Source organism: Mustela lutreola, chromosome 10 (genome assembly GCF_030435805.1).
Source record: "Mustela lutreola isolate mMusLut2 chromosome 10, mMusLut2.pri, whole genome shotgun sequence".
NCBI lineage: Eukaryota > Metazoa > Chordata > Mammalia > Carnivora > Mustelidae > Mustela > Mustela lutreola.
Window position 1 is genome coordinate 30,739,401 of NC_081299.1, and position 24,566 is coordinate 30,763,966.

Genomic DNA, 24,566 nt, shown 5'->3' on the forward strand with positions numbered 1-24,566 from the left:
GCAAAGGGGGCAAGGTGGTGGAATTTCCTAGTCAGGGGTAAGAGGGAGTCCTTCCTCTTTGTTGTGTCCAACTTGAGAAGTTAAAGGGCAAATTTGGGGAGCCGGAGGAGTTGTAGTTCCCCTTCTTTTTCTTTAAAGACGTTTGAATTGTCCTCAGTATGTAAAGGGACCAGAGCGGACCTGACTAGACCTCAGATAGTAAGAGAAGCAAGGTATACCTTTTTACCTTGTTTATGGCAGTGTTTCACATTCTTTCCAGTTCTCTTCCATACTTCTAAATCTAACGTTCCTCAGTCAGGGAACCTTGGTTTCAGTTTAGTAACAACCCCTGACAAACCCCAGAGTTGGTCCTCCATTACAGAGGTCGTGCTCAGCTTAAGGAGCTGTTCTTATTTATAGTAGCCCCGTTAACCTTTCAAAGTTGCTTTAAAACATGTATTGTTGCTGTCCGAGAGAGGCTTTGCCCCGTATCATGTGTTCTTAGAGAACTTTTAATTCTGTAAAAATACCTAAGCCTAAAATTTCCCCATAGTCGGCCATAACCCGATGCCAACTTATTGTGCACAGACTTTTCATTTTCGGGGCCGGGGGTGGGGTCCGTACGGTGTCCATTGCATGATGGTCATGTTGGGGTCACCACATGCTGGGAATGGTCAGCAGTCCCTATACCTAGAGATAAATGATTATTCCACACTTAACTGTGAAAGAGAAGAAGGCAAGGGGGCCAACGCTCAAGAGACGAAGATCAACTAGTTAGAATTTAAATAAAACTTTGGAAAAAAAAAACTGTGCAGTTAGTTTTGATGTAGCTAAGACTGGGCCAGTGGCTCTCCCTGCAGTGGCTTATCATTAATATTAATGATTTCTACTCCATATATGGCCTGTGGGCAAGGCAGCATGGTTATCATCTGAGAGGCTTGTTAGAAAAGCAAAATCTCCAGTCCCATTCCAGACCTACTGAATTGGAATCTGCATTTTAACAAGATAACCCCTGGTTATTCAGACGGCACTTTCAAGTTTGAGAAGCACTATTTTAGATGAAACACCTAAATCAATTTGTTCCTGACTTGCCTTTGACATATAATATTCTCACCTCTATTCTTTAAATAATGGTGTGTAATGATGTCATATGCTTGTTGACTATCTGCTTTTCATAAATTGAGGGATTGTCTGAACACGGTAAAAGTCAGTGCTCAGATGCCTAATTCTTAGTACCGCTCAGAGCAGCGTTTTTCAAAGTGTGTACTGAACCAGGAACATATATTTTACATTGTACTAATAATATGTGTAAAAGGGTTCTCTGGTCAAATCAGTTTGGGAGACATTGGGTTAAATAAAAGTGAACAGTTTTCTTTATTGCAGGACTGTTCAGAGATTTGACCAAGGAATCCTTTTTTTTTCTAGGACTATCTCTCAGGTCTTTTGGTCGGTGGAACACACTTTGAGAAATTCCTGGTTTAGAGGAAAGAACACCACTGGCTTTGGAATCCTTGGCAAGTTACCTCATTTCTCTGAATATTAATTTTCCTAACCTTAAAGTGGGGATAATAATACTTGCCTTGGTGGTGGTGTGAAGAATAAATGAAAGGTACATAGAAACATTCAGCCTAAAGCTTGGTACCTCATAAAAGTGTTCACATGGTAGTTGTTAATGTTCCATGGGTTACTTCTTTTTCTTGCACTTGTGCTTACAGATCCTTTCCGTATTCCTTAATATCCTAATCAGAAGAGAGGGAGGAGAAAGTCAAATAATTAATTTTGATAAAATGTTAGTAATTTTATTAAGAATTTTGGTGTTCAGAATAAAACTACTCAGTAAGGTGGGAATCATTAGCAAATTTAATTTATTTTGCTCTATGCTCTATTAGATGAGTATTGAGATCAGAATAAATTTCCCAAGTTATATCAGCTGAACTTTTACTCAGCTGATATAACTAACCAGCAACAGAAGGTATCAAACTTTGATCACTTTGAACTTAACCTTGATGTGTTATGAGGTAATGTTACCAAATTTTTATTTTTCCTTTTTTCTAGTCAATAAATTGATTGCACAAGAAGGACCTTCCTTTCTGCAGATGCGAATAAAACACTTGTTGAAATCTAACTGCATCCCTCAGGCCACTGCTTTATCAAAACTGTGTGCAGAATCTAAAGAAATTTCAAATGTGTCATCTTTTCAGCAAGCCTATATCACATGCTTATGTTCCATTCTCCCTAATGAAGATGCCATCAAGGAGGTGAGTAAAGCAAATAAGCACTCTTGTCGTTCACAGTTACTAAGTAGATTTTGACAAATTCTTGTCGTTCGTAGTTACTAAGGGCAGGATGAAAACCAAGGCTCATGTTTTTTCTGACTACTGAAAAGTGCCATTTTAAATTGCATATAACTGTTCAGCGGTTGGAATATAAAGTTTGTTTTGTAGGTGGATTCTAAAAGTAGAGAATATGCAGATGGGTATTTATGTGTTTGGGCAGTGATTTGCTTTGAAATCTTTAAATGTAAAGTTATTTTTTTAAATTGATTTCTCTGTGTTTGGGGAATGTAGAAATTATTACATCAAAAGATAAACTAAACAGAATGGCGCTTAGCTGTAGTTTAAGTTACTTCATACATGTAAGTGTAAGCAGAGAAGTGTAGGACTTTAGAACCCATGAATACATTTTGAGCTATTACTAAGTGGATAAGCTGGTTACCATGGAAAATAAGAACAGTTGAGTCTTTTTAAAAACCTATTTTATCAGTCAGATTGCATTTTTTTAACCTGAATCATTGTCTTTTAAAAAGTTGGAATTTGCTTTCTCTAATAGTTTTTGATAAATTATATGGAGAAAGATGAGGAATTCCTAGCTATGTTCCATCATCTACCTATAATTCTCTTAGATCTGATACATGGATTCTCATTTTACCTGTACACTGAACTTTTCTTATTAAAGGTAAGAATCCCAAGGGTCTGGCTTTATGACATAGTAATTCTTAAACTTTAATGACAATTTCAGCTTACAGTTTTATATATAATTTCCTACTCCAAATGCAACTCTCTTTCTACCTCCCTCCTTCCCCAGGACCAAAAATCTGTTGATCCTTCACCTGTGTCACTCTCCTTCATCCTTCTCATGTACTCACTTCCCTCCTTACTCTGCTTTTCCATAGTCAGTCAAAATTACCAGTCCCTCACTTTCTCTACTGGTTTCTCCCTTAATTGTACTTAATTTGACTAACCAGCATCCTGATTATCCCTAAATCTTTACTGCCTCTATGTCTTTGCTGTACCAGTCAGTCACATTAAATTTTTTAAAGCCCGTTCTCTTTCCACTTCATAGATTACTATTTCATACTTTGTCATTTTTCTTCAAACCAATACTGGAATGCTTTCTGCCCCATTGCACTTTCCATTGATGAACTTTCTCCCTATTTCTCTGAGGAAACTGAGGCAGTTCAAAGAGAATTTCCATAAGCTGCTTCCATGACATCTGTTCCGTTCCGGTACCTGTATCTATGCATGCACACCTTTGCTTTCATTACCAATGATAACTATCTGTTCTTCTACACAAGGCACTCCCCTTGACTTCAGTATCACATCCCATCTGCTCTCACCCCCGCAAGAATAATGCTACAGTACTTCTTTTCTCTACTGCATCATCAATTAGACCCCATTGCTGAAACCATCCTGTCAGAATTTATGCTGTTCTTTCTTTCATCTTTAAAAAGATTCCACTTCCCCTTCCAGAGACCACTCGATTTTTCTCCTGGCCTTTCAGCATAATTTCTTGAACAAATTGTGTGAGTTTACTGTTTGTTTGTTTTTTTTAAAGATTTTATTTATTTATTTGACAGACAGAGATCACAAGTAGGCAGAGAGGCAGGCTCCCCGCTGAGCAGAGAGCCCGATGTGGGGCTCGATCCCAGGACCCTGAGACCATGACCTGAGCCGAAGGCAGAGACTTAACCACTGAGCCACCCAGGTGCCCCGAGTTTACTGTTCTAACATTTTTCTCTTTGAACACATTATTTGTTTTATAAGGTTTTCTTTATTTAGAGCTCAAGATAGGGAGAAGCAGAGGGAGAGAGACAATCTCAAGCAGACTCTGTGCTGAGCCACCCAGGTGCCCCTCTCCTTGAACACATTGTAATACAGCATTCACCCCTGCCAGTCCACCACATTGCAGTGGTGGTGATTTTTCATGTATTCATGATGATTTCTCAGTATTCATCTTACCTAGTCGGACTTGTCTTTTAAACTTTTAACAGTTTTCTCACTTAGATTCTAGAATATCACATTCTCGTGGTTTTCTATGCACTTGATAGGTTAATCTTTCTCAGTTCTACCTCACTCTTCCTCCTTATCTTTCTGATGAGTAAATGTTGCAGTACTCTAATACTCTCCTTGTGTGTCCTCTGTTTTTACCTATACATACTCCGTTATCTCCATGCATATCCGTGCATATCACTCCGTACATACTCCCTGATCTCTTTTAGACTCATGGCTTTAAAGACCAACTATGGTCAGAATCTGAAATCACCAGCCTAGCCCTCTGCTCTGAATTCAGACTCATACCCAGCTGCCTAATCACTGTCTCTACTGGCATGGCTAATAGCATATCAGACTTCACATGTCCATAATTAAGCTCCTGATTTTCCTGATATTAGGGCTTTGTTTTTTTTTTTTTTTTTTTTAAAGATTTTATTTATTTATTTGACAGAGAGAAATCACAAGTGGGCAGAGAGGCAGAGAGAGAGAGGAGGAAGCAGGCTCCCTGCTGAGCAGAGAGAGCCCGATGCGGGACTCGATCCCAGGACCCCGAGATCATGACCTGAGCCGAAGGCAGCGGCTTAACCCACTGAGCCACCCAGGCGCCCCTAGGGCTTTGTTTTAATGAGCTTTCTTCTGAATGAAGTCTGTAGCTGTCTAGTCTCTGTTAAGAAGTGGAGGTAGGCAGGGAGTGAATAACTGGCTTTCATTTTTTTGAGTCCTTACTGTATGTTAAGCACTATGCTAAATGCTTTAGATTGTCACATTCAGTTCTCACAACTCTATTAGTGAGGAAAGTGAGGCTCAGATCAAGTAATAAGTTTGTGCTTACATGAAAGTGTAAGCTGAGATTCAAACCTGAGTTTGGTATATGATTACTAATATTATATAACAGATACAGAATAAATATTACCCTAGGTGATAAATACCTAAGGGTTTATATGCCAAATGGTATCTTAGGCATACAAAGATGAATCCACAAGTCTCTGAACTGGCCTTCTTGTTTTCACTCTTGCCCTCTACATTTTATCTTCCCAAAAGTAACTAGAATAATCTCTTTAAAATTTAAGTGGGGCCATGTCATTCCCTTGATCAGAACCACACAGCAGCTTTCCATCTTCTTCAGAATAAATCCAGAAGCCTTTATTCAGTGTGTGATGGCCTCTGGCTACTTCTATAAATATCTCCTATAAATATCTCTGACAGTATCTTGTACAACTTAATTCTCCCTGCTCTCTAGCCACCCTGTCTTTGCTGTTGTTTAAACAAACCAAGCATATTCCTGCCTTGGAGCTTTATAATTGCCATTTCTTCTGCCTGGAATGCCCTTCTGTAAGATCATTTGGATGGCTTGTTCCTTTAACATCATTCACATTCCTCCGCAATGTTGCCGTACCAGGGAGACCATCCTCACCGTTCCATCTAAAATAGTGTGCTGTCCCCTACACTGCACTGTTTTTCAAGTAATACCTGTTGTCCTTATTAGAAATAAATACCGATACATCTAAAATGGTCCCTTTCATTCTCTGTTCTCTTACCTGCCTGTTTCTTCTTTGCGTTTGTATTACTGCTTTCACTAGACTTCATATTTGCTGCTTTTCTCTTTCCTCCCACTAGATTGAAAACTGTAAGGATGGGGACATAGGTTGGTTCACTGCTGTATCTCTACATTTGAGAAGAATACTTAGCATAATAGGCATTCATGAGGGACTATCTATCAACCTGTATGCTAATTTATTTATTTGCATTGTTGGGAAGGGTAAGGAGATAAGAGACTGCTTACCTCTAATAACAGCTGCAATATTTTGTGTTTGGGAAACTTAATCAGGTTAAATTACAGTAATGGTTATATCCAGCGCTTCATATATGCCAGAAGAATTCAGAAGTGAAAATACTAGACATGAATTGATTCCTCTTCATTCTGTACAGCTTTTCCTTTAATGTCTCAGCCTTTGTTTATTTAAAACTTACTTTGTTTGTAGCATTGTATGAGACATTGGCAAAAACAGAAGAATATGTATTACCTAGTTTGGATGCCAGAAACAATTCTAGAAATAAATACTAAGCTGTATGCTACTGCCCCTAAATTCAGGAGAAGTGTAGAATCTTTGTAGACTGGCATATAACCTTTATAAAAATCAATCCTTTAGTTGGACCTTGAAATGATGATAGGGTTTGGATAAGTAGAAAGAATGGTTTTGGGATAACTGCCTGTGATAGTAAATGTGGAGAAATGAATGTGTACATTATAGGGGCCCAGTAGAGCATACCTTGCCATGGCAGAGTATACGTGTTGAGGTCTTATGAAAAATAAGACCTTTTGGGTGGGGAGAAGGGAAGTCCTTTTGGACTCTAGTGCATTAGAACTTAGATTTGAGGGTCATTTCGTGGCTCAGTCAGTTGAGCATCCAGCTCTTGGTTTCAGCTCAGGTCATGCTCTCAGGGTCATGGGATCAAGCCCCACATCAAGCCCTGTACTCAGCATGGAGTCTGCTTGAGATTCTCTCTCCCTCCCTTCAGTCCTTTCCTCTGCTTACATGTACTCTCTCTCTCTTAAATAAATACACATTGGGTTGGTTGGGTGGCTTTCAGTTAAGTATCTGCTTTCCATTCAGGTCGTGATCCTGGGGTCCTGGGATCGAGCCCTGCATCGGGCTCCCTGCTCAGTGGGTAGTCCGCTGCTTCCTCTTCCTCTGCTCCTCCCCACCGTGAGTGTGCACACTCACTCTCACTCAAATAAAGTCCTTAAAAAATAATAATAATAAATAATTTTTTCTTTAAAGAAAGATTTTTTGCTGTAGAAAGTAGGAAGGTTTTGAAGGTGGGAAGTAAAAATGACTCAAACTGTGTTTTTTAGGAAGCTTAGAAAGGGTATATTAGGTTTAGAAGAGGTTGCATTTAGCAAGAGGAGAAAGAACAGGACTTGCTGACAGGACCGAATTAAGAGGATAATGTGCAGAGACGCTGTCAAGAGGCTCATAGGGTCTGGGAGACCGGAAGAATGGCAGTGTTCTGCTAACTGACTAGAGTGGCAGAGGTATGGACAACAGGGAGGACTTAGGAGAGTAATTGGCTTTGTTTTATTCATGACCTGTCCCCGTTTATTGATAAGTAGACAACAAAACAGGATTTTCCCCCTGAAGTAGCATAATTAATTCCTTTCAGCAAATTTGTTGAGTTTGTAGGAAACAGGGTTAGAGGAAATGTGATTTGATTTTCCACAACAAAGATTGGAAAACTATGGCCTGTGGGCCAGATCCACCCCAGCTGCATGCTTTTGTAAATAAAGTTTTGCTGGAACACAGTCATGCCTATTTGTTTATCATTTGTGGCTGTTTTTACTCTACAGTGGCAGAGTTGAGTAGCTGTAAGAGAAACGACCAGGCCCACAAAGCTGTAAATATTTTATATCTACTTTATAAAAAATGTTGGCCGGCCTCTAGTCTACAAGAAACAGATTTTCCAGTGTATAGCAGACATTAAATATCATTTAGTGTAACCCTTCGTGTTTTACTGGTGAAACTGAGGCCAAGATGATGTTTCCAAGGCCCTACCTGCATTAAACTAATTAGAGAGTTCAAACTCAGGTTATAACATAAATCTCCTTGCTTCCTGGCTGTACAGTACAGCTTATTTCCAGTTGGTAAACATGGTGAGCCATGTTAAAATAGGAAACATCTTAGTGGTATATCATTCTGTTTGTATTTATATATTTATGTATAGGTGCGATTTAAAAGTTTTATAATGTTTGGGATTAATTAGTTAAATATATCAATGTAAACACATTTAACACACATCTTAAAATTATTTCACTGCTACCATCATAATTAGTCTCTTCTCCAGTGATGTTTTCTTTTGCAATTCTGACACAGAATTAAAGAGAATTTTAAAAATTTGCTTTGGAAAAGTAAGTACTGTTGAATCACTAGATGTTCATTAATTGGAGTTTAAAATCAGCGTATGTTCTAAGGTAATGGAGTTCTATACACATTTGCCATCTACTTCAACTGAGTTCAGGAGAAGAGTCAAATTAACTTCAGCAACAGCTGGGAATAAAAGTACTTGTGTGTTGGCTCCTGTGGGTATCACTGTAATGGGTGTGTGTAATAGGAAACCTCTGCTGGGGAAGATTTAGCCAGGCACATACAATTAAGATTAATTGAGGGGATCAGCTTGAAAGCCAGAATTCAGAACCCCAAATTCAGAACTCAATGGAATCCTCAAATTCTAGTTTCATTTAGAGTTGAATGAGATGATATTGCTATTAATTTTACAGATGAAAGGTTTTTAATTAAAGTTACAGACTTGGCTGTGGCCTAGTGTCCCATGTGAATGTGTCCTATGTTTTTTTCATTACTAAAAGAGGAAATTTTTTCAGAGATCAAGTTTTCCACATATAATATAAGGATAATGATGTTTTAAACATGGCACATTTATTTATGAAAAGCCAAGGAATCTGTCAGTAAAACTCTTGGCATAGTTAAAGTAGGAGTCCATTTCAGTTTTAATCCCTGAACGAACTGTATCTTCAGTGTCTGATGTTAATAGACATAGCAGGAGAGGTTTGTTTCTTCTGGTGATGGGGAAATGAAAAGACAAACAGGACTTAATTTACTCACTAGTCTAACACTATTGGGAATTGACACAATCACTAGGTATAGATGATAAACAGAGCAAATACATATAAACAGGACCCATTGAGAATTCAGTTTGGGAGTAGAAGAAAAAGTAAACAGGAGCATAGAAATTTCAGGTGTAGCTTAAATAAGAAGATTAAGATGGATCCTAAATAAGGAATAATAACAGTATATAATTAAAATTAAAATCTATATAATTTAATTTTATTATATCGGAAATGAATGGTACACTCAAAAAATACATTAAAGGTCAAAAGGCTATATGAAGAAATTGAGGATTTGCCTATTTAAATATTTTTTTCTCCTAAGGCAGAGTTCTTTTAAATAGGTCTGAAGAGATACCTTCCCAGGTGCCCCAGTTCTAAAAGTCTGTTAGGAATAACAAATTCTTTGCATTATGCCTCAGAACTGATCAGAAAAATACTAAATTGAAAACCGCTAATCTAGAGAAAGATAAATGATAAAATATTTCAGTAATGGCACTGGCCAGAATACTAGTTTACCTTGGTAGCCTAATCATGAAAACAAGAAGGCAGATAATACTGCCTGTGCTCACCTTCTCTTATGCATCCCACTTGACTGCCTATTGTACCATTGGTGTTCAGTTGGCTGATTATTATGAAAGTCTTCCAGTTGCATCTGTTCTTGTCCCCAAGGTTCATTCTCTACAATATCCAAGGTTATCTTTTTTCTTTATTCTTAAAATGAAAGTAGGCATTGGGACACCTGGGTGGCACAGTTGATTAAGCATCCAGCTCTTGGTTTGGGCTCAGGTTGTAGTCTCAGGGTCATGATGAGCTATGCCCTCAGCACAGAGTCTGCTTAAGATTTTCTGTCCCTGTGGCACCCCCGCCCCATGGCCTTGCATGCTCGCTTTCTTAAATAAATAAATTTTTAAAAAATAAAAGACACTTTGTTTTGAGATCATTTTACGTTTACATATTATTGTAAGAAATAGTATAGATCTGCTTTCCAGTCACTTAACATATATTCATTGGAGTACTCTGTTAGACACTAGGGGTATAACAATGAACAAGACGAAAGGGAGAAGAAAGGAGACAGTATTCATGTACTGTGAGACTAAGAGGGAGAGGTCTGAGTTGGAAATTAAAAGATCCAAGTCATCAGCATTTGAAACCAGAAAGCGAATAAGATTAACTTTTTCAGAACCCCAGAAATTAGCTAAAGCTTCACCACAAGGATGTTTTTATTCAAGGAAAAGAGAGGAATCTCAATGAGAACAGTGAAATTGGTGGCATTTTAACTTGCCCTGTTTCTCATGTCCTCCCCAGCTTCACAGTAACCTTGAAAACAAGCACCTTCGAAACTACGGTAGTTTTGAAAACCAGCAGCCCAGCAGCCAACCGAGGAAGCAGAATGGATTTTGGAACTCTCCAAAAGCCTGTCCCCAGAGAATTACCAATATTTGATCTTTCTGGCATCTTTCTGAAAAACTCCATTCTCCAGAGTTGTCTTTATTTGACTGACAGCTCACCATGCCAAAAGCTCTGTCCTGAATATATTTGTCAGAAACAGTGGTAATTGTTTAACATGATAGTTTTCCTTAGACAGTTGTCTGAGGAGTCATTACCAGACAGGCTAATGAGACTGGCCAAAAGATGGAAAAGAAAAGCTGGGATATGGGATGTCCATAGGGGATCTTGAAAACCTCTCATATATTCTAGAATTCTATAAGGTAGCATGTATGTACAGAGCTATGTGTCTGGTGAGGAATGGCCCAGTATGGCCCTAATCCCTCATCTCTTATATACCTCGAGACTCTCTGCACAGATAGGGAATGAAAAGGCAAAATTTTAAACTGCCTACTGAAATACTGAAAGTATGCCTCAGCAGACAGAGCTGCTTGGCAAAAGCAGGAACTCATTCATGCATTTAAGTAAATCTCTTGAATATATTGAACATACAGCTGACCATTAAGCTAACCAGGTGGAGACTCTAGTGGCCATATGTATGACAAAGAATACAGACTTTACAGAATTATAATAGGGAAGTCACTAAACAAACAAGTAGTAACAGTAGCAAACCCTAAAGATATGGGGAATCTGATTTCCACAGTTGCCACAGTATGTTACTTAAAATACCACTTACCATGTAAAGAAACATGATAGTCTATACACAGTGAAAACAGCAGCTAGTAGAAGCTTTTCCTAAGAACACCGAAATATTTAGACTTTCTAGACAGAGAATTATAACTCAGCTACTACAAATATAGGCAGTTCTAGTCATTTGTGGTAGTTATGGTCTATATGGTAACTGCAAACTGCAAACACTGAATTAAATCAAATCAAATACTGAAACCATTGCTCATAGGGGAAATATGTGGTTAGGTTCCTGCAAGACTCTGGTCATGACATTTTTGTCAGCTGATCAATACATAATTTTGTTCTATGTGTGCTTCTGTTAAAGACACCTTATTTAATATATATTGTTGATTCGTTAACATTGAACTCATAGCCAGCAGCTTGGTAGCACAAGCCTGAGGGAAACTTATCTAACACATGCATTTTCTCCCTGAGGCATATCAAAGCTATTGTTAAGATGAAGGTGGTCTCCAAATTGATCAAAAGATTTAGTGCTATCTTTGTCAAAATTACGCCTTCCTCTTTTGCAGAAACTAAGAGGCTGATCTTGAAATTCACGTGGAAATTCGAGGGACCCAAGATAACCAAAACAGTCTTGTAAAAGAACAAGTTAGAGGGGCACCTGGATGGCTCAGTCAGTTGAGCTTCTGACTCTTGATTTTTAGCTTAGGTCATAATCTCAGGGTCTTGAGATCAAGCCTGGCATTGGGCTCCATGCTAGAAACTGCTTAAGATTCTCTCTCTCCCTCTACATCTGCCAGCCACCCCCCACTCGTGTGCCTTCTCTGTCTTTAAAAAAACAAAACAAACAAAGTTGGAGGACTCACACTTCACTAAAAAGTTATAGTAATAAAGTCAGTGTGGTACTGGCAAAAAATAGATCAGTGGACTAGAATCTAGGAATTAGCCTTCACATTTACAGACAAATGATTATTTATATGAATACCAAGACAGTTCAGTGAGGGAAAGAATATTTTCAGTGAATGAGTCTTTGACAACTGGATATCCACTTGCAGAAGACAAAGTTTGACCATTAACACCACATATAAAAATTAACTCTAAATACATCATAAACTTAAATATAATAGCTAAAAATATAACATCTTAGAAGAAAATACAGGAATAAATATATTAGGCCTTGGATTAGGCCATTTTTTCTTAAATTTGACATCAAAAATATAAGTGACAAAAGAAAAATAAGATTTCATCCAACTCCATCCAAAGAACAACTTAAAGAGTGGGAGAGAATATTTGCAAACCAAAAATCTCATAAAGGACTTGAATCTAGGCAATATGAAAAACTCCTACAAGTCAACGATAGACAATCCAGTTTTAAAAATGGTAAAGGCCTTTTTGTTAAAATTAATAGACTTTTTTTTAAAAGCAGAAATGGTTTAAGAATAATTGGACAGTACAGAGCTCGCAGGTATATCTCCCAAATCCCCAGTTTTACCTGTTAACATCTTGCCATTAGTCTGTTTTTGTTGTAATTAATGAACTAATACTTGTTATTATTACTTATTATAATTATTATTATTCTACTTAATTATTATTAACTAAAATCATAGTTTTAAAGTTCAGTCTCAGTATTATACCTTCTGTGGTTTTTGACAAACATATGACTACCATCACAGTACCATAGAGAATAGTTTTACTGTACTAAAAATGTCCTGTTCTCAACTTAATTCATCATTTCCCCTCTCCCTCCAAGCTCCTGGCATCCACTGATTTTTTTTTTTTTAAACTAAGATTATTTATTTATTTGAGAGAAAGAGAGCATGAGAAGGGGGAGGATCAGAGGAAGAAGCAGACTCCCTGCTGAGCAGGGAGCCTGATGCAGGCTTGATCCTGGGACTCCAGGATCATGACTTGAGGTGAAGGCAGTCACTTATCCAACTGAGCCGCCCAGGCATCCTCCACTGATCTTTTCACTGCCTCCACAGTTTTGCCTTTTCCAGGATGTCATATACTAGGACTTATGTAGTATGTAAATTTTTTCATATTGGTTTAACTTAGCAATATGCATTTAAGGTTCCTTCATACCACTTTGTGACTTTATACTTCCCTACCTCTCTTCATCACTCCTATTGCTCTCTGCCTCTTTTTTTTTTTTTTTTTTGGAGAGGGAGATAGTGAGCAGGAGTCTGTAAGCTGGGAGATGGGGCAGAGGGAGAGAGAATTCCAAGCAGGCTCCATGCCCAGTGCAGAGCCTGAAGTGGTGCTTGATCCCATGACTCTGAGATCATGATCTGAGCTGAAATCAAGAGTTGGACAGTTAACTAACAGAGGCACCTGATCTCTCTGCTTTTTTCCCCTTTTCTTTCTTTTCTTTTAACAAACCAAAGTCCGTGGTTAGCGTTCAGTCTTTGTGTTGTACATTCTGTTATCTGATGTTCTTGGCAGTCTCATTCTGCTGCTTATTGTATATGCTGCATTTTCTGGAATGACTGGTGTATTTGTGCTTTTTATACTTAGGGATTTTTAAGTCAGTTTTGGTGGGGTGGGTGGGAATAAGGAGTGCTTTATTTCTGAGAATTCTAATAGGCCTTAGCATATGTCTCTATAAATCAGTTTTATCTTAGCTTCTCCCAGGTGATTCAGAGATGTTACCAGTCAGAACCTTCTTTTTAATTTCTTTTTTCCTCATTTTGCAGTTTTTAGACAATAGCGTAATAGTGTTAATGGCAAATTCCAAGTTTGAAAGACAGGTTATAAATTCTCAAATACTATTTTATCCCAGCAGAACCCAGGATGAGATTGCCATCACTCCTCCAAGTTTTTAGCTCTTTAGGAGTTCTAATTTTATGCAGAAGGTCTCACTGCCTGTCAACTTCCTGTCCCTCAGTCCAAGCTTTATCAGCTCCCAACCAGGACTTGTAACACACATGCCTCTTAGTAAAATTAACAATGATCTAGCAAGTTAGAGCAGTTATCCATTCACACTTAAACATCCCCCCCCCCGTGATTTATTTTCTTAAGATTTTATTTATTTATTTGTCAGAGAGTAAGAGAAAGCACAGGCAGAGGGGAGGGGCAAGCAGAAGGAGAAGGAGACTCCCCGATGAGCAAGGAGCCTGATGTGGGGCTTGATCCCAGGACTCTGGGATCATGACCTGAACTGAAGGCAGGTGCATAACTGACTCAGCCACCCAGGCATCCTGATTTTATTTTTTCAGTGTTTGGCTGTGTGTTCTGTAAAAGGCATTTCTGGCATAAAGGCATCTTTGCCCAGGATTTCTAAGTGCTTTGCCACAGGAGAACTTACAGGCTTACTCTTGTCAGGTCCAACTCTATTCCTTATTTAGTGCCAGGGTTGGCAGGACTGTATATAACTCTCTCTCTGTCTCTCTCTCTATATATATTTACATATACACACATATATATTGTTATACACACACACAGATGTATATGGTTTTCATATATATAAAATTCATAGCGTAAGGTGGTACATTTTCATCTTTGCTACCAGAGTTTCCAGAATTTGCCACTTTATTCCTTTTTTTTTTCTTTAAAGATTTTATTTATTTACTTGAGAGAGAGTGAAGAGGGAGAGGGAGAAGCAGGCCCCCGCTGAGCAAGAAGCCCAATGCAGGGCTTGATCCCAGGACTTGGGATCATGACCTGAACCAAAGGCAGATGCTTAACCAACTGAGCTACCCAGGCATCCCTGAGTCAGAGACAGCACTTTATTCCTTATGCTGAAAGTTTTGATTCTTCTAAATACAAATGCCATTGATAGTGCTTATGCATGATTTATATTTTTGTATCATTAAGTTTATCAGACTTTATTATGAAGTAGATTTTGGTAAGGAAAAATCTGAGGGAACTAGTTAGAATTTTGAGAAGGCTTAAGGTGTGGAGTGAATGTCCCTGACTAGTCTTTTAGGTGCTTTTAAGCTCTTGGCTGGTTCTGTTCACTGTCCTTCCATTTCAGTTCAGTAAATGTTTATTGACTACCCTTAGAAACAAAACAGTCACTTGTCCTCCAGTGTCCCATTATTGTTAGTCTATATGGGACCTTTATGGAAATTGGCAGAAAGTACCTCTGCTTTCACGTGGTTGCCTTCCAGAGGTCTCCCTTCTGTGAGGAAGAGCCTCATGCCAAAACTTAGGGCTTGGCAAGCTGACTGAATTTCAGCCTCCATTAACCTCCTTAGCTGGTTATCTTTGTGTAGGATGAAACTACAGAACTCTAGGGCATGATCTTATTTAAATCCAAAGGCTCTAACCTTACTTAATCCTACCTTTTATTCACTGAATAGCTTTAGTGGTAAATATAATTCTTTACAATTATTACGTCACATAACCTTTCCCCTCCTCCTATGCCATGATTACTCTCACATTTATCAATTTGCATTTCTGGCATCTTTTTTTGTTTATTAAGGCCATCCCCGCCCACATGCATCTAGACCCTCATATTCCCCCAAGAGCTATTTTCCTCAAACCCTTCTTTGTTTACTCTAGTTCACATTAATTTTGTCTTCATTCTGTCCCACTTATTTATCCTGTGGCCATTATGTTATTTATCTCGTGGTTATCTTTTATTCCTACAAATATTAGTTGATGTTCCCCAGGTGCCTAGTACCATTATAGGCACTGAAGATACAGTGGTGAATAAAAACAGATGTTTGCCCTGACAGAACATATATTCTACTAGGCAAGATGGACAGTATACAAAGACTTCATTATTTGATGCGTGTGTCATACTCGTCTTAATAACTATAGAATGTAAACCACAGGGATATGAATAATATTTAAGAACAAAAAAATTCTTTCAGTACCTTTGCAGTATTTCCTAGATACTTACTAAAATTCTCAGAAGCTTGTCAGTGACCTTATTTTATTTTATTTTAAAGATTTTATTTATTAATTTGATAGATCACAAGTAGGCAGAGAGACAGGCAGAGAGAGGAGGAAGCAGGCTCCTTGCTGAGCAGAGAGCCTGGTGTGGCTCCATCCCAGGACCCTGAGATCATGACCTGAGCCGAAGGCAGAGGCTTAACACACTGAGCCATCCAGGCGTCCCAGTGACCTTATTTTAATTTACAGTAGCTGAAAAGTATTTTATGGCATAAATTTTGGTTTTCAGTGTGTGGTTATAAGGTATTTATTAGAAAAGGTTGGGGACCAGTATTATAACCATACTTATTAGTAAAATGTTAAAAGTATGTCATTTTAATTTACTGGGGTTTTCTATTTTTTATTTTCCTGTTTATTTACTTTTTCTTCTTTAACTCTTTTCCTCTATATTCAAGAAAATACAGGTTTTGGAAGCAAAACACTGATATTCTTTTTAACTGAAAGTGTTAACTGAATGCCTGCTTGTCACATAAAGATTCTAAAGCAGACACTAAGTGGGATAAAAGCATGAGATAAGAAATGGTACCAGCTTTCAAAGGAGTTAGAATCAGGGAGAGTAGGTAACAGATTGAAGGATTCAGTTTCTTCATTTGTAAGAATGATCAGATTTTTCTCATTACTTAAATGAAAGTGAAAAAGTCTAGAAGGATTGGCTTTGTGTTGGTAGCATCGATAAATAAATATGTAGCATCGATAAATATTCAAATGAGTTCTTGAATTATAAGGTTGTATAAAAACCCTACTATAAACTAGTTCTATTTTCTTTTTTAAAGATTTTATTTATTGAGAGAGAGAGAGTTGGCACACCCACATGAGCAGGGGGAGGGGCAGAAGGAAAGGGAGAAGCAGGCTCCCAGCTGAGCAAGGAGCCCCACATGGGGTTTGATCATGACCTGAGCCGAAGGCAGACATTTAACCAACTAAGCCACCCAGGCACCCCCAAAGGTAGTTTTAAAATACTGTACTTTCCCATTGTGGCAGTTAATATACATTGTAATTTCAGCAATTGCCTGTTTACTCATTTATTATCTGTGACTCAAATGTGAGTTCCATGAAGGTAAAAATCAAGCTGACTTGTATCCCCACTACTTTGTAAATAACACTGCTTTGAAAGATGTGTACATTTTAATTTTAACATGGCTGTTTTTTTCCTGTGGATTTTGTGCAGAGGATTTGGGGTATCATTTATAAGACTGTGCTCTTGTCTTCAAGGAATTCATAGCTCAAAACAGGAAAATAAAAAGGCCAGTATGAGTCACTAGTTCAAAAGCTGGCCCAAAGTGGAATAAAAAATAGCCCAATTAAAAATGTTGATAAGATGCTGTGAATTCACAGCAGGGCAAGAGATCTTGGACACTAGAGTAATCTGTAAGGAAAACTTCGTGATAAAAAAGTTTTCACTGAGTGTTGAAAGATGGGGAGGATCAGCTTGTCATGCCAGAGGAGGAGAGCTCTTTGTTTAGGCTTATTATACCCTATCAGGTAGTGTTTATCTGTAGAGTATTTGTAATAAATGGAAATAATAGAACTATCTATGCCTTCTAACCTACTAATCTGGGGGCATCTGGGTGGCTCAGTGGGTTAAAGCCTCTGCCCTCGGGCTCGGGTCATGATCCCAGGGTCCTGGAATTGAGCCCCACATCGGGCTCTCTGCTAGGCAGGGAGCCTGCTTCCCTTCCTCTCTCTCTGCCTGCTTGTGATCTCTGTCTGTCAAATAAATAAATAATAAAAACTTTTTAAAAAAATAAACTAATCTGGATTTTTCATATTATTTCCTCCTCCCCCATCATTTAAGGTTAGTGAATTTTGACTTGATACCTGTATTTCTAGCTTACTTCACTTTTGTCCCCATTTTCTTAACACTTTGGTTCCAAGGTGAAAATTCTATTTCTGAATTGTACTCTTTTAAAATTTAAGAGCTTCCCTGTAGGAATAAAATGACATGAGATTCATTTTTCATTTTGTTTATTCTTCTGATTGTTAGCCACAGTTCTTTAGGCTCATCTTTTATTTGTGAAGTAGAAATAATATTGCCTGCCTTGCCAATTTTATGTATTTATCATGCTAATAAAATGAGATAATAAAATTATCTCATTCAAGTTACTTGAAATGGATGAAAAATGTTCTAGAATGGCAAGTTGTATGTTCATTCCATTCTAATTTATATGTCTGACTTAGAGAGATTTTCATGCTGTTTCTCAGTGTAGAGATGTTGCTGTTACATTGCAAAATCAAATCTAGAATTCTTGGTTTTGGACAGGAGCTTGAACACGGCCTAGACAGTAGATGGTTGCTCTGGAATAGCTGTTTTTATTTGCTGTAGAATTCTCATTTTGGTCCCTCAGTCACTTTAGTTTTAAAACCGCCCTGTGGTGGACCTTTGTCTCTAGATGACCCTTCTGATATATTTAGCTGTGAATGAGGTTATGGTTGTTTAGGGAGGGCATCAGTGGAATTCCATCTTCACTAAGTATGATGAGGTTTTTTTTTTCTCTTTTCCTTACCGGAAAACTGAATTTTAACTTTGTGTTTTAGGCTTTAGCAACTTAACTTTACCTCCTAGTACCCCTTAGATATAAATTTGCATCAGGTGTGATCTTGCATCTGAGAGTGATCTTTTGAAATGATTTCTAGTATTCTTTTTTTTTTTTTAATTTTCTTTTCAGTGTAACAAAATTCATTGTTTATGTACCACACCCAGTGCTCCATGCAATACATACCCTGCATAATACCCACCACCAGGCTCTCCCAACCTCCCACCACCCACCCACCCATCCCCCGCCGCCCCTTCAGAATCCTCAGATTGGGGGCGCCTGGGTGGCTCAGTGGGTTAAAGCCTCTGCCTTCGGCTCAGGTCATGATCCCAGGACCCTGGGATCGAGCCGCACATCGGGCTCTCTGCTCAGCGGGGAGCCTGCTTCCTCCTCTCTCTCTCTCTCTGCCTTTCTTTAGGAAAAAAAAAAAAAACTCTCAGATTGTTTTTGAGAGTCCATAGTCTCTCATGGTTCATCTCCCCCTCTAATTTCCCTCAAATCCCTTCTCCTCTCCATCTCCCCATGTCCTCCGTGTTATTTCTTATGCGCCACAAATAAGTGAAACCATATAATTGACTCTCTCTGCTTGACTTACTTCACTCATGAAATGCTTTCTAGTATTGTTAAGGTTGACTTTCTTTTTTTCTTTTTTAAGATTATTTATTTATTTATTTATTTGACAGAGAGACATCACAAGTAGGCAGTGAGGCAGGCAGAGAGAGAGAGAGAGGAGGAAGCAGGCTCCCCGCTGAGCAGAGAGCCCGATGCAGGACTCGATCCTAGAACCCTGAGATCATGACCTGAGCCAAAGGCAGCGGCTTAACCCACTGAGCCACCCAGGCGCCCTCTTTTTTTCTTTTTCTTACATGTTTCATGAAAAAGTTTTTAACAGCTCTTTAACATGCTCCCTATTAGCCAATTCCTTTTAGAACATATATTTTTTTTAAGATTTTTAATTATTTATTTGACAGAAATCACAAGTAGGCAGAGAGAGAGATTGGAGGAAGCAGGCGAGAGCAGAGAGCCCGATGCGGGGCTCTATCCCAGGACCCTGGGATCATGACCTGAGCTGAAGGCAGAGGCTTTAACCCACTGAGCCACCCAGGCACCCCTAGGACATATTTTTTAAGACTTAGCTGTAACTTTTAGTAGGCACAGATACCACATTTTTATTGAAGTATAATTGATATATTAACATTGTATTATTTCAGGTGTACAACATAATATTCGATATGTGTGTTAGTTGTGAAATGGTAACAAAAATAACTCTAGTTGATGTTCACAATTTTTTTTCTTGTGGTAAGAACTTTTACAGTCTGTTCTCCTAACAGCTTTCAGATATGCAATACTATATTAGCTATAGTCACCATGCTTTACTAAAACATATTAAATTCTTATAACTCCATGAGGCAAGTCCTATTATTTCCATTTTACAGACGAGGAAACTGATACATAGAGTTACTGAGAAGTTTTGACTTACCCAGGGTCACACAGCCAGCAGCTGTAGATCTGAGAAGAGAATATACACCATCTAGTTTTAGAATAATTGCTTTTAGGCACTATACTATACTGCTTATTGTATCATTGCATTATCTTTGAAAACATTAGAAATGCACAGAATTGTTTGAGGTTCACTTTGTAAACATGAACATTTTACTCCTCTACTCCATTCATCAGCATCTACTTACTCTTTTACGTGTTTCAGACAGTATTAGGTGCTGAGTTTTGAGCAAGCTATACATAGCCCCTGATCTCATTAACTTTACGTATTAGCAGAGAAGACAAATGCTAATAAGTTCTTCATCTAATGATTGAGTTGCAGTTGTGATAAATATTACAAAGTAAGAATTAAGAGTGGAGTTTTTGTATGTGGTTTTGTCCTTTTTTTAATTAAAGTGTAGTTGACTTTTGGAGGAATTGTTTTTTTGTTTTTTTAATTGATAAGAATAGAGATTTTGGTGGGGATTCTACCATGGTCTTAGAAGTGAGATGATTCTATGAGAAAATGACATTTGAGCTAAACTTTGAAAGAAGCCTTTCTGTGTCTACCTGAGGGTCTGACTAAAATTACAGACTTAAAACCACCTATTGGAACTGCATAGCACTTGGAAGATATGAGCTAACTCTTAAATACCTCATTTGCTCTGATAATGTTTTATTTATCCTGAAATTTAACATTGTTTTGTACATTTGGTGTCTGGTATAATTAACATTTTATAATACTGACACATAGACAAATGACAAATTATCCTTCATCTTCTTTATTAAGATAGGGAAATGATAAAATAGAGTTGAGAAAGGGTCTTTAAAAGCCTTATTCTCCTGTTTTATTAGTATATAAAAAGAGCCCCAGAAAATTCTGATTTGCCCAGAGGTAGTTTTAAGATTTCTATAAATACCATAGATGAAAAAGATAGATTTCTAAGTGTTTCAGTTGTTTGAAAATTCACTTACACCAAAAAATTTTTTTTCTTAACTCCATGAGAAAGTGATATGTTATCAGCATTTGAATTTAAAACAGTTTCTCAACCAGCCTCCTTTAGCCTTACTGGCAGTAAGGATAAGCCTTGTATTTTTCTGTCTGTAACTAGAGTGACTTGAATTATATTGAAACAGAAATAGAGGCACCTGGCTGGCTTAGTTGTAGGAGTATGTGACTCTTCATCTTGGGATCGTGAGTTTGAGCTGCGCATTAGGTGTGGAGATTATTTTAAAATAAAAAAATATTTTTAAAGATTTTATTCATTTGACAGAGAGAGCAAGGGAGAGGGAACACAAGCAGGGGGATGGGAGAGGGAGAAGCAGACTCCCTGCTGAGCAGGGAGCCCAGTGATGCGGGGCTCAATCCTAGGACCCTGGGATCATGACCTGAGTCGAAGGCAGACACTCAACGAATGAGCCACCCAGGCACTCCTCTTTTGGCGGGGGTGGGGGGATTTTATTTATTTCATTTATTTACTTTTTTAAAAGATTTATTTATTTGACAGAGAGAGATCACAAGTAGGCAGAGAGAGAGGAGAAAGCAGGCTCCCTGCCGAGCAGAGAACCCGATGTGGGACTCAATCCCAGGACCCCGAGACCATGACCTAAGCTGAAGGCAGAAGCTTAACCCACTGAGCCACCCAGGCACCCAAAAGATTTTATTTTTAGGGGTCTTGTGTAGCTGAGTCATTGAGCATCTGCCTTTGACTCAGGTGACCGAACCCCGTGTTGGGCTCCCTGCTCAGCAGGGAGCCTGCTTCTCCCTCTCCCACTCCCCCGCTTGTGTTCTCTCTCTTGCTGTGTATCTCTGTCAAATAGATGAGTAAAATCTTAAAAAAATATATATTACATATATATAACATGTTATATATATATAACACATACAACATGTTATATATATAACATAAAATATATATATATATATAACAATGGTACTTCAGGTGAAAATAATCTGAAGTTACTATGTTTAATTTGACTTATTTATATGGTAGCAGTGTTCATGAATAATTTTTTTTAAAGATTTTTATTTATTTATTTGGCAGACAAAGATCACAGGTAGAAAGGCAGACGGGGGCGGGTAGCGGAAGCGGGCTCCTTGCCAAGCAGGGAGCCCAGTGCTCGATCCCAGGACCCTGAGATCATGACCTGAGCCGAAGCCAGAGGCTTTAACCACTGAGCCACCCAGGAATAACTTTTTTTTTTTTAAAGTAAGCCCTACACCCATTGTGGGGCTTGAACTCACAGACCAGAGACCACAGAGCCAGTCAGGCACCCCATGAATAATTTTTTTTTTAACTGTACAAGAATGTTTTTATCTGCAGTCTGCTCTTTTCTCTATAATATTTTCTTTTGTTTTTTTAAGATTTTATTATTTATTTGACAGACAGAGATCACAAGTAGACAGAGAGGCAGGCAGAGAGAGAGGAAGGGAAGCAGGTTCCCTGCTGAGCAGAGAGCCCGATGCAGAACCCTGAGATCACGACCAGAGCTGAAGGCAGAGGCTTAAACCACTGAGCCACCCAGGCGCCCTCTTTAGTATTTTCTAATTTGAAATATTCTAGAAGACTCAGCCATGAGTTAATAGAAGAAAATTATATCCTTCTAATTGCCTCATCAATTATCAAAGATAGAAAACATTAAAAGAAGCTTCATATTGCATAACAGAATGTACAGGAAAGTCACCATTTTCTTTTCTACTTGCATCTTCTCATTTTTGATAGATTGCAAAGGTCGACTGCAAGGAGATACTAGACATCATATGTAATCTGGAATCTGAGGGTCAGGATAACACAGCATTTGTTCTTTGTACGACGTACCTTACCCAGCAGCTTCAAACTGCAAGTGTATACTGTTCTTGGTAAGTATACTTACTTTTTATTGTTTGTTTAGCACAGAGTATGGCATTTAGAGTTGATGTAAAACTTAGGCTTGTTTCAAATCTAATGCCTAGCTGATAACATGTGAATTAAATCTTGCTTAGAAGCTAAACCATTTAATTAAAAAATGTTACTAGTTTAATCTTTTCCAGAAGAATCCAGAAGTAAAGAGAAAGTGAAAAATTTGAGCTCCTCTTGATCATCTTATAGAGGGTTGTCTGTTAAGATATGTTGTCTTTGAAAATAAAGTTAGGCAACATGAAACGAATTGGTATTAGGTCATTTTCCTTAACACTTACTATACTTTCTGATAGTCATTTTTCCACCTCATATTTGGAAACCCACTAATTATGTAGGTTTCTAGGTCAACCTGGCAGTAGAGAAGGATATCCATTTGAATAGTAATCTTGCAACTTTGGTACTAAATAGCAGAACCACACTTAAATTTTTAGTTTTAATTTAGTTTATATGTGTTTGCCTACAAAATAGTTGGTAAGAAAGAAACAGTAAGTGTAACCCACAGTTCTTTTATTCTAGCTGTATAGAATCTATTTAGACCAAAAGGACAGACCTGGTACACAGGAATCCTCTAGAATGTAAGACTGTGAATAAGTACCATATCAGTAGTATGGATAATGCTATAGGATACTAGAGAAAGTTACTCTCATAGTATGTTTAAGAAGGGTGTCAAGGAGGAGGTATTATCAGCTTTAATTCAAAGAGTGGATTGGATTTGCATGATCTTGATGGGATGAACCTTGAGCATTTTAGAACCTAAGGATGGCTTGAGGTTGAAGATGAGCATTTTGATTATAGAAAAACTCAGTAAAGCCCTTCATGTACTTTAGCCTTCATTGATCTCCTTTTGGAGCTTCTGTGTGTATTTATACAATTTTACTATTATTAGCATTATTTCTTTTTATTTACTATTTTGTATAGAAATATTATTTATATACTATAAATTATCTTACCCAATCCTCATAATTATCATTGTGCAGATGAGGCAATGGAGGACAGAGGAATCCGAAGTCTTGTGATTGCCCAGGGTCTTAAGGCAAAAGTGACAGAGCTAAAATTCACATCCAGGATTTTTGACTGCTAATTCAGTGCTTTTCTTCTTTGGTTGTTTTCTTGGTACAGGGCAAGAATTCAGATTGTAATCTTCTGCCACTGAGTCCACTAGGCCAGAGTTGTATCTCCTATGAGAAAGGAGATAGTGGAATAGGGAGTTAAATATATTTTGTAATAATCATTATGGGCATTTTGTTAAGAAACTAAAAAAGAGGTGATACAAATAAAAAGAATTAAGGTAGCAGTGAGGGTTTTGTTTATTAATTTAAGTAGAGGAGTTTTGTTTTGTTTTATTTTTCATACGTTATAGATTAGAGATTTTAGCCTCAGTTAAAACAGATGTATTTCTTAAAGAACAAACAGCCAATTTTTTTCTTGTTACAGTTAATTTCTTTGCCTGTAATGAAAAAGTATCTGCTAATGATACCTAGGTTTTCAGGGCAAAGAAATGTATTAAATCACATATGGGATGTGTTATAAGTTACAGAGGTTTTTGTGTTTTTTTTTTTTAAGTTTCAGATGTACAGTATAATGATTCAACATTCCTATACAGTACTCAGTGCTCATCACAATAAGTGTAGTCTTAATCCCCTTCATCTGTTTCACCTATCACCACTCTTGACTTTCCCTCTGGTAACTACCAGTTTATCATCTGTATTTAAGAGTGTTTTTTCATGTGCCACTTTTTTTTCTTTGTTCATTTGTTTTGTTTCTTAAATTCCACATATGAGTTAAGTCATATGGTATTTGTCAT

The 24,566-nt window shown here is 37.8% G+C and overlaps 1 protein-coding gene across 1 annotated transcript in view; it reads left to right on the top strand.

Moving 5' to 3' along the window:
• RLF (RLF zinc finger) overlaps positions 1–24,566 on the top strand; it is a 94,733-nt gene that overhangs the window by 48,889 nt on the left and 21,278 nt on the right. Inside the window, exons 5-6 of the mRNA XM_059135563.1 lie at positions 2,035–2,237; positions 22,586–22,722. Coding sequence (XP_058991546.1) covers positions 2,035–2,237; positions 22,586–22,722 — 340 coding nt within the window. The remainder of the gene's footprint in view (positions 1–2,034; positions 2,238–22,585; positions 22,723–24,566) is intronic.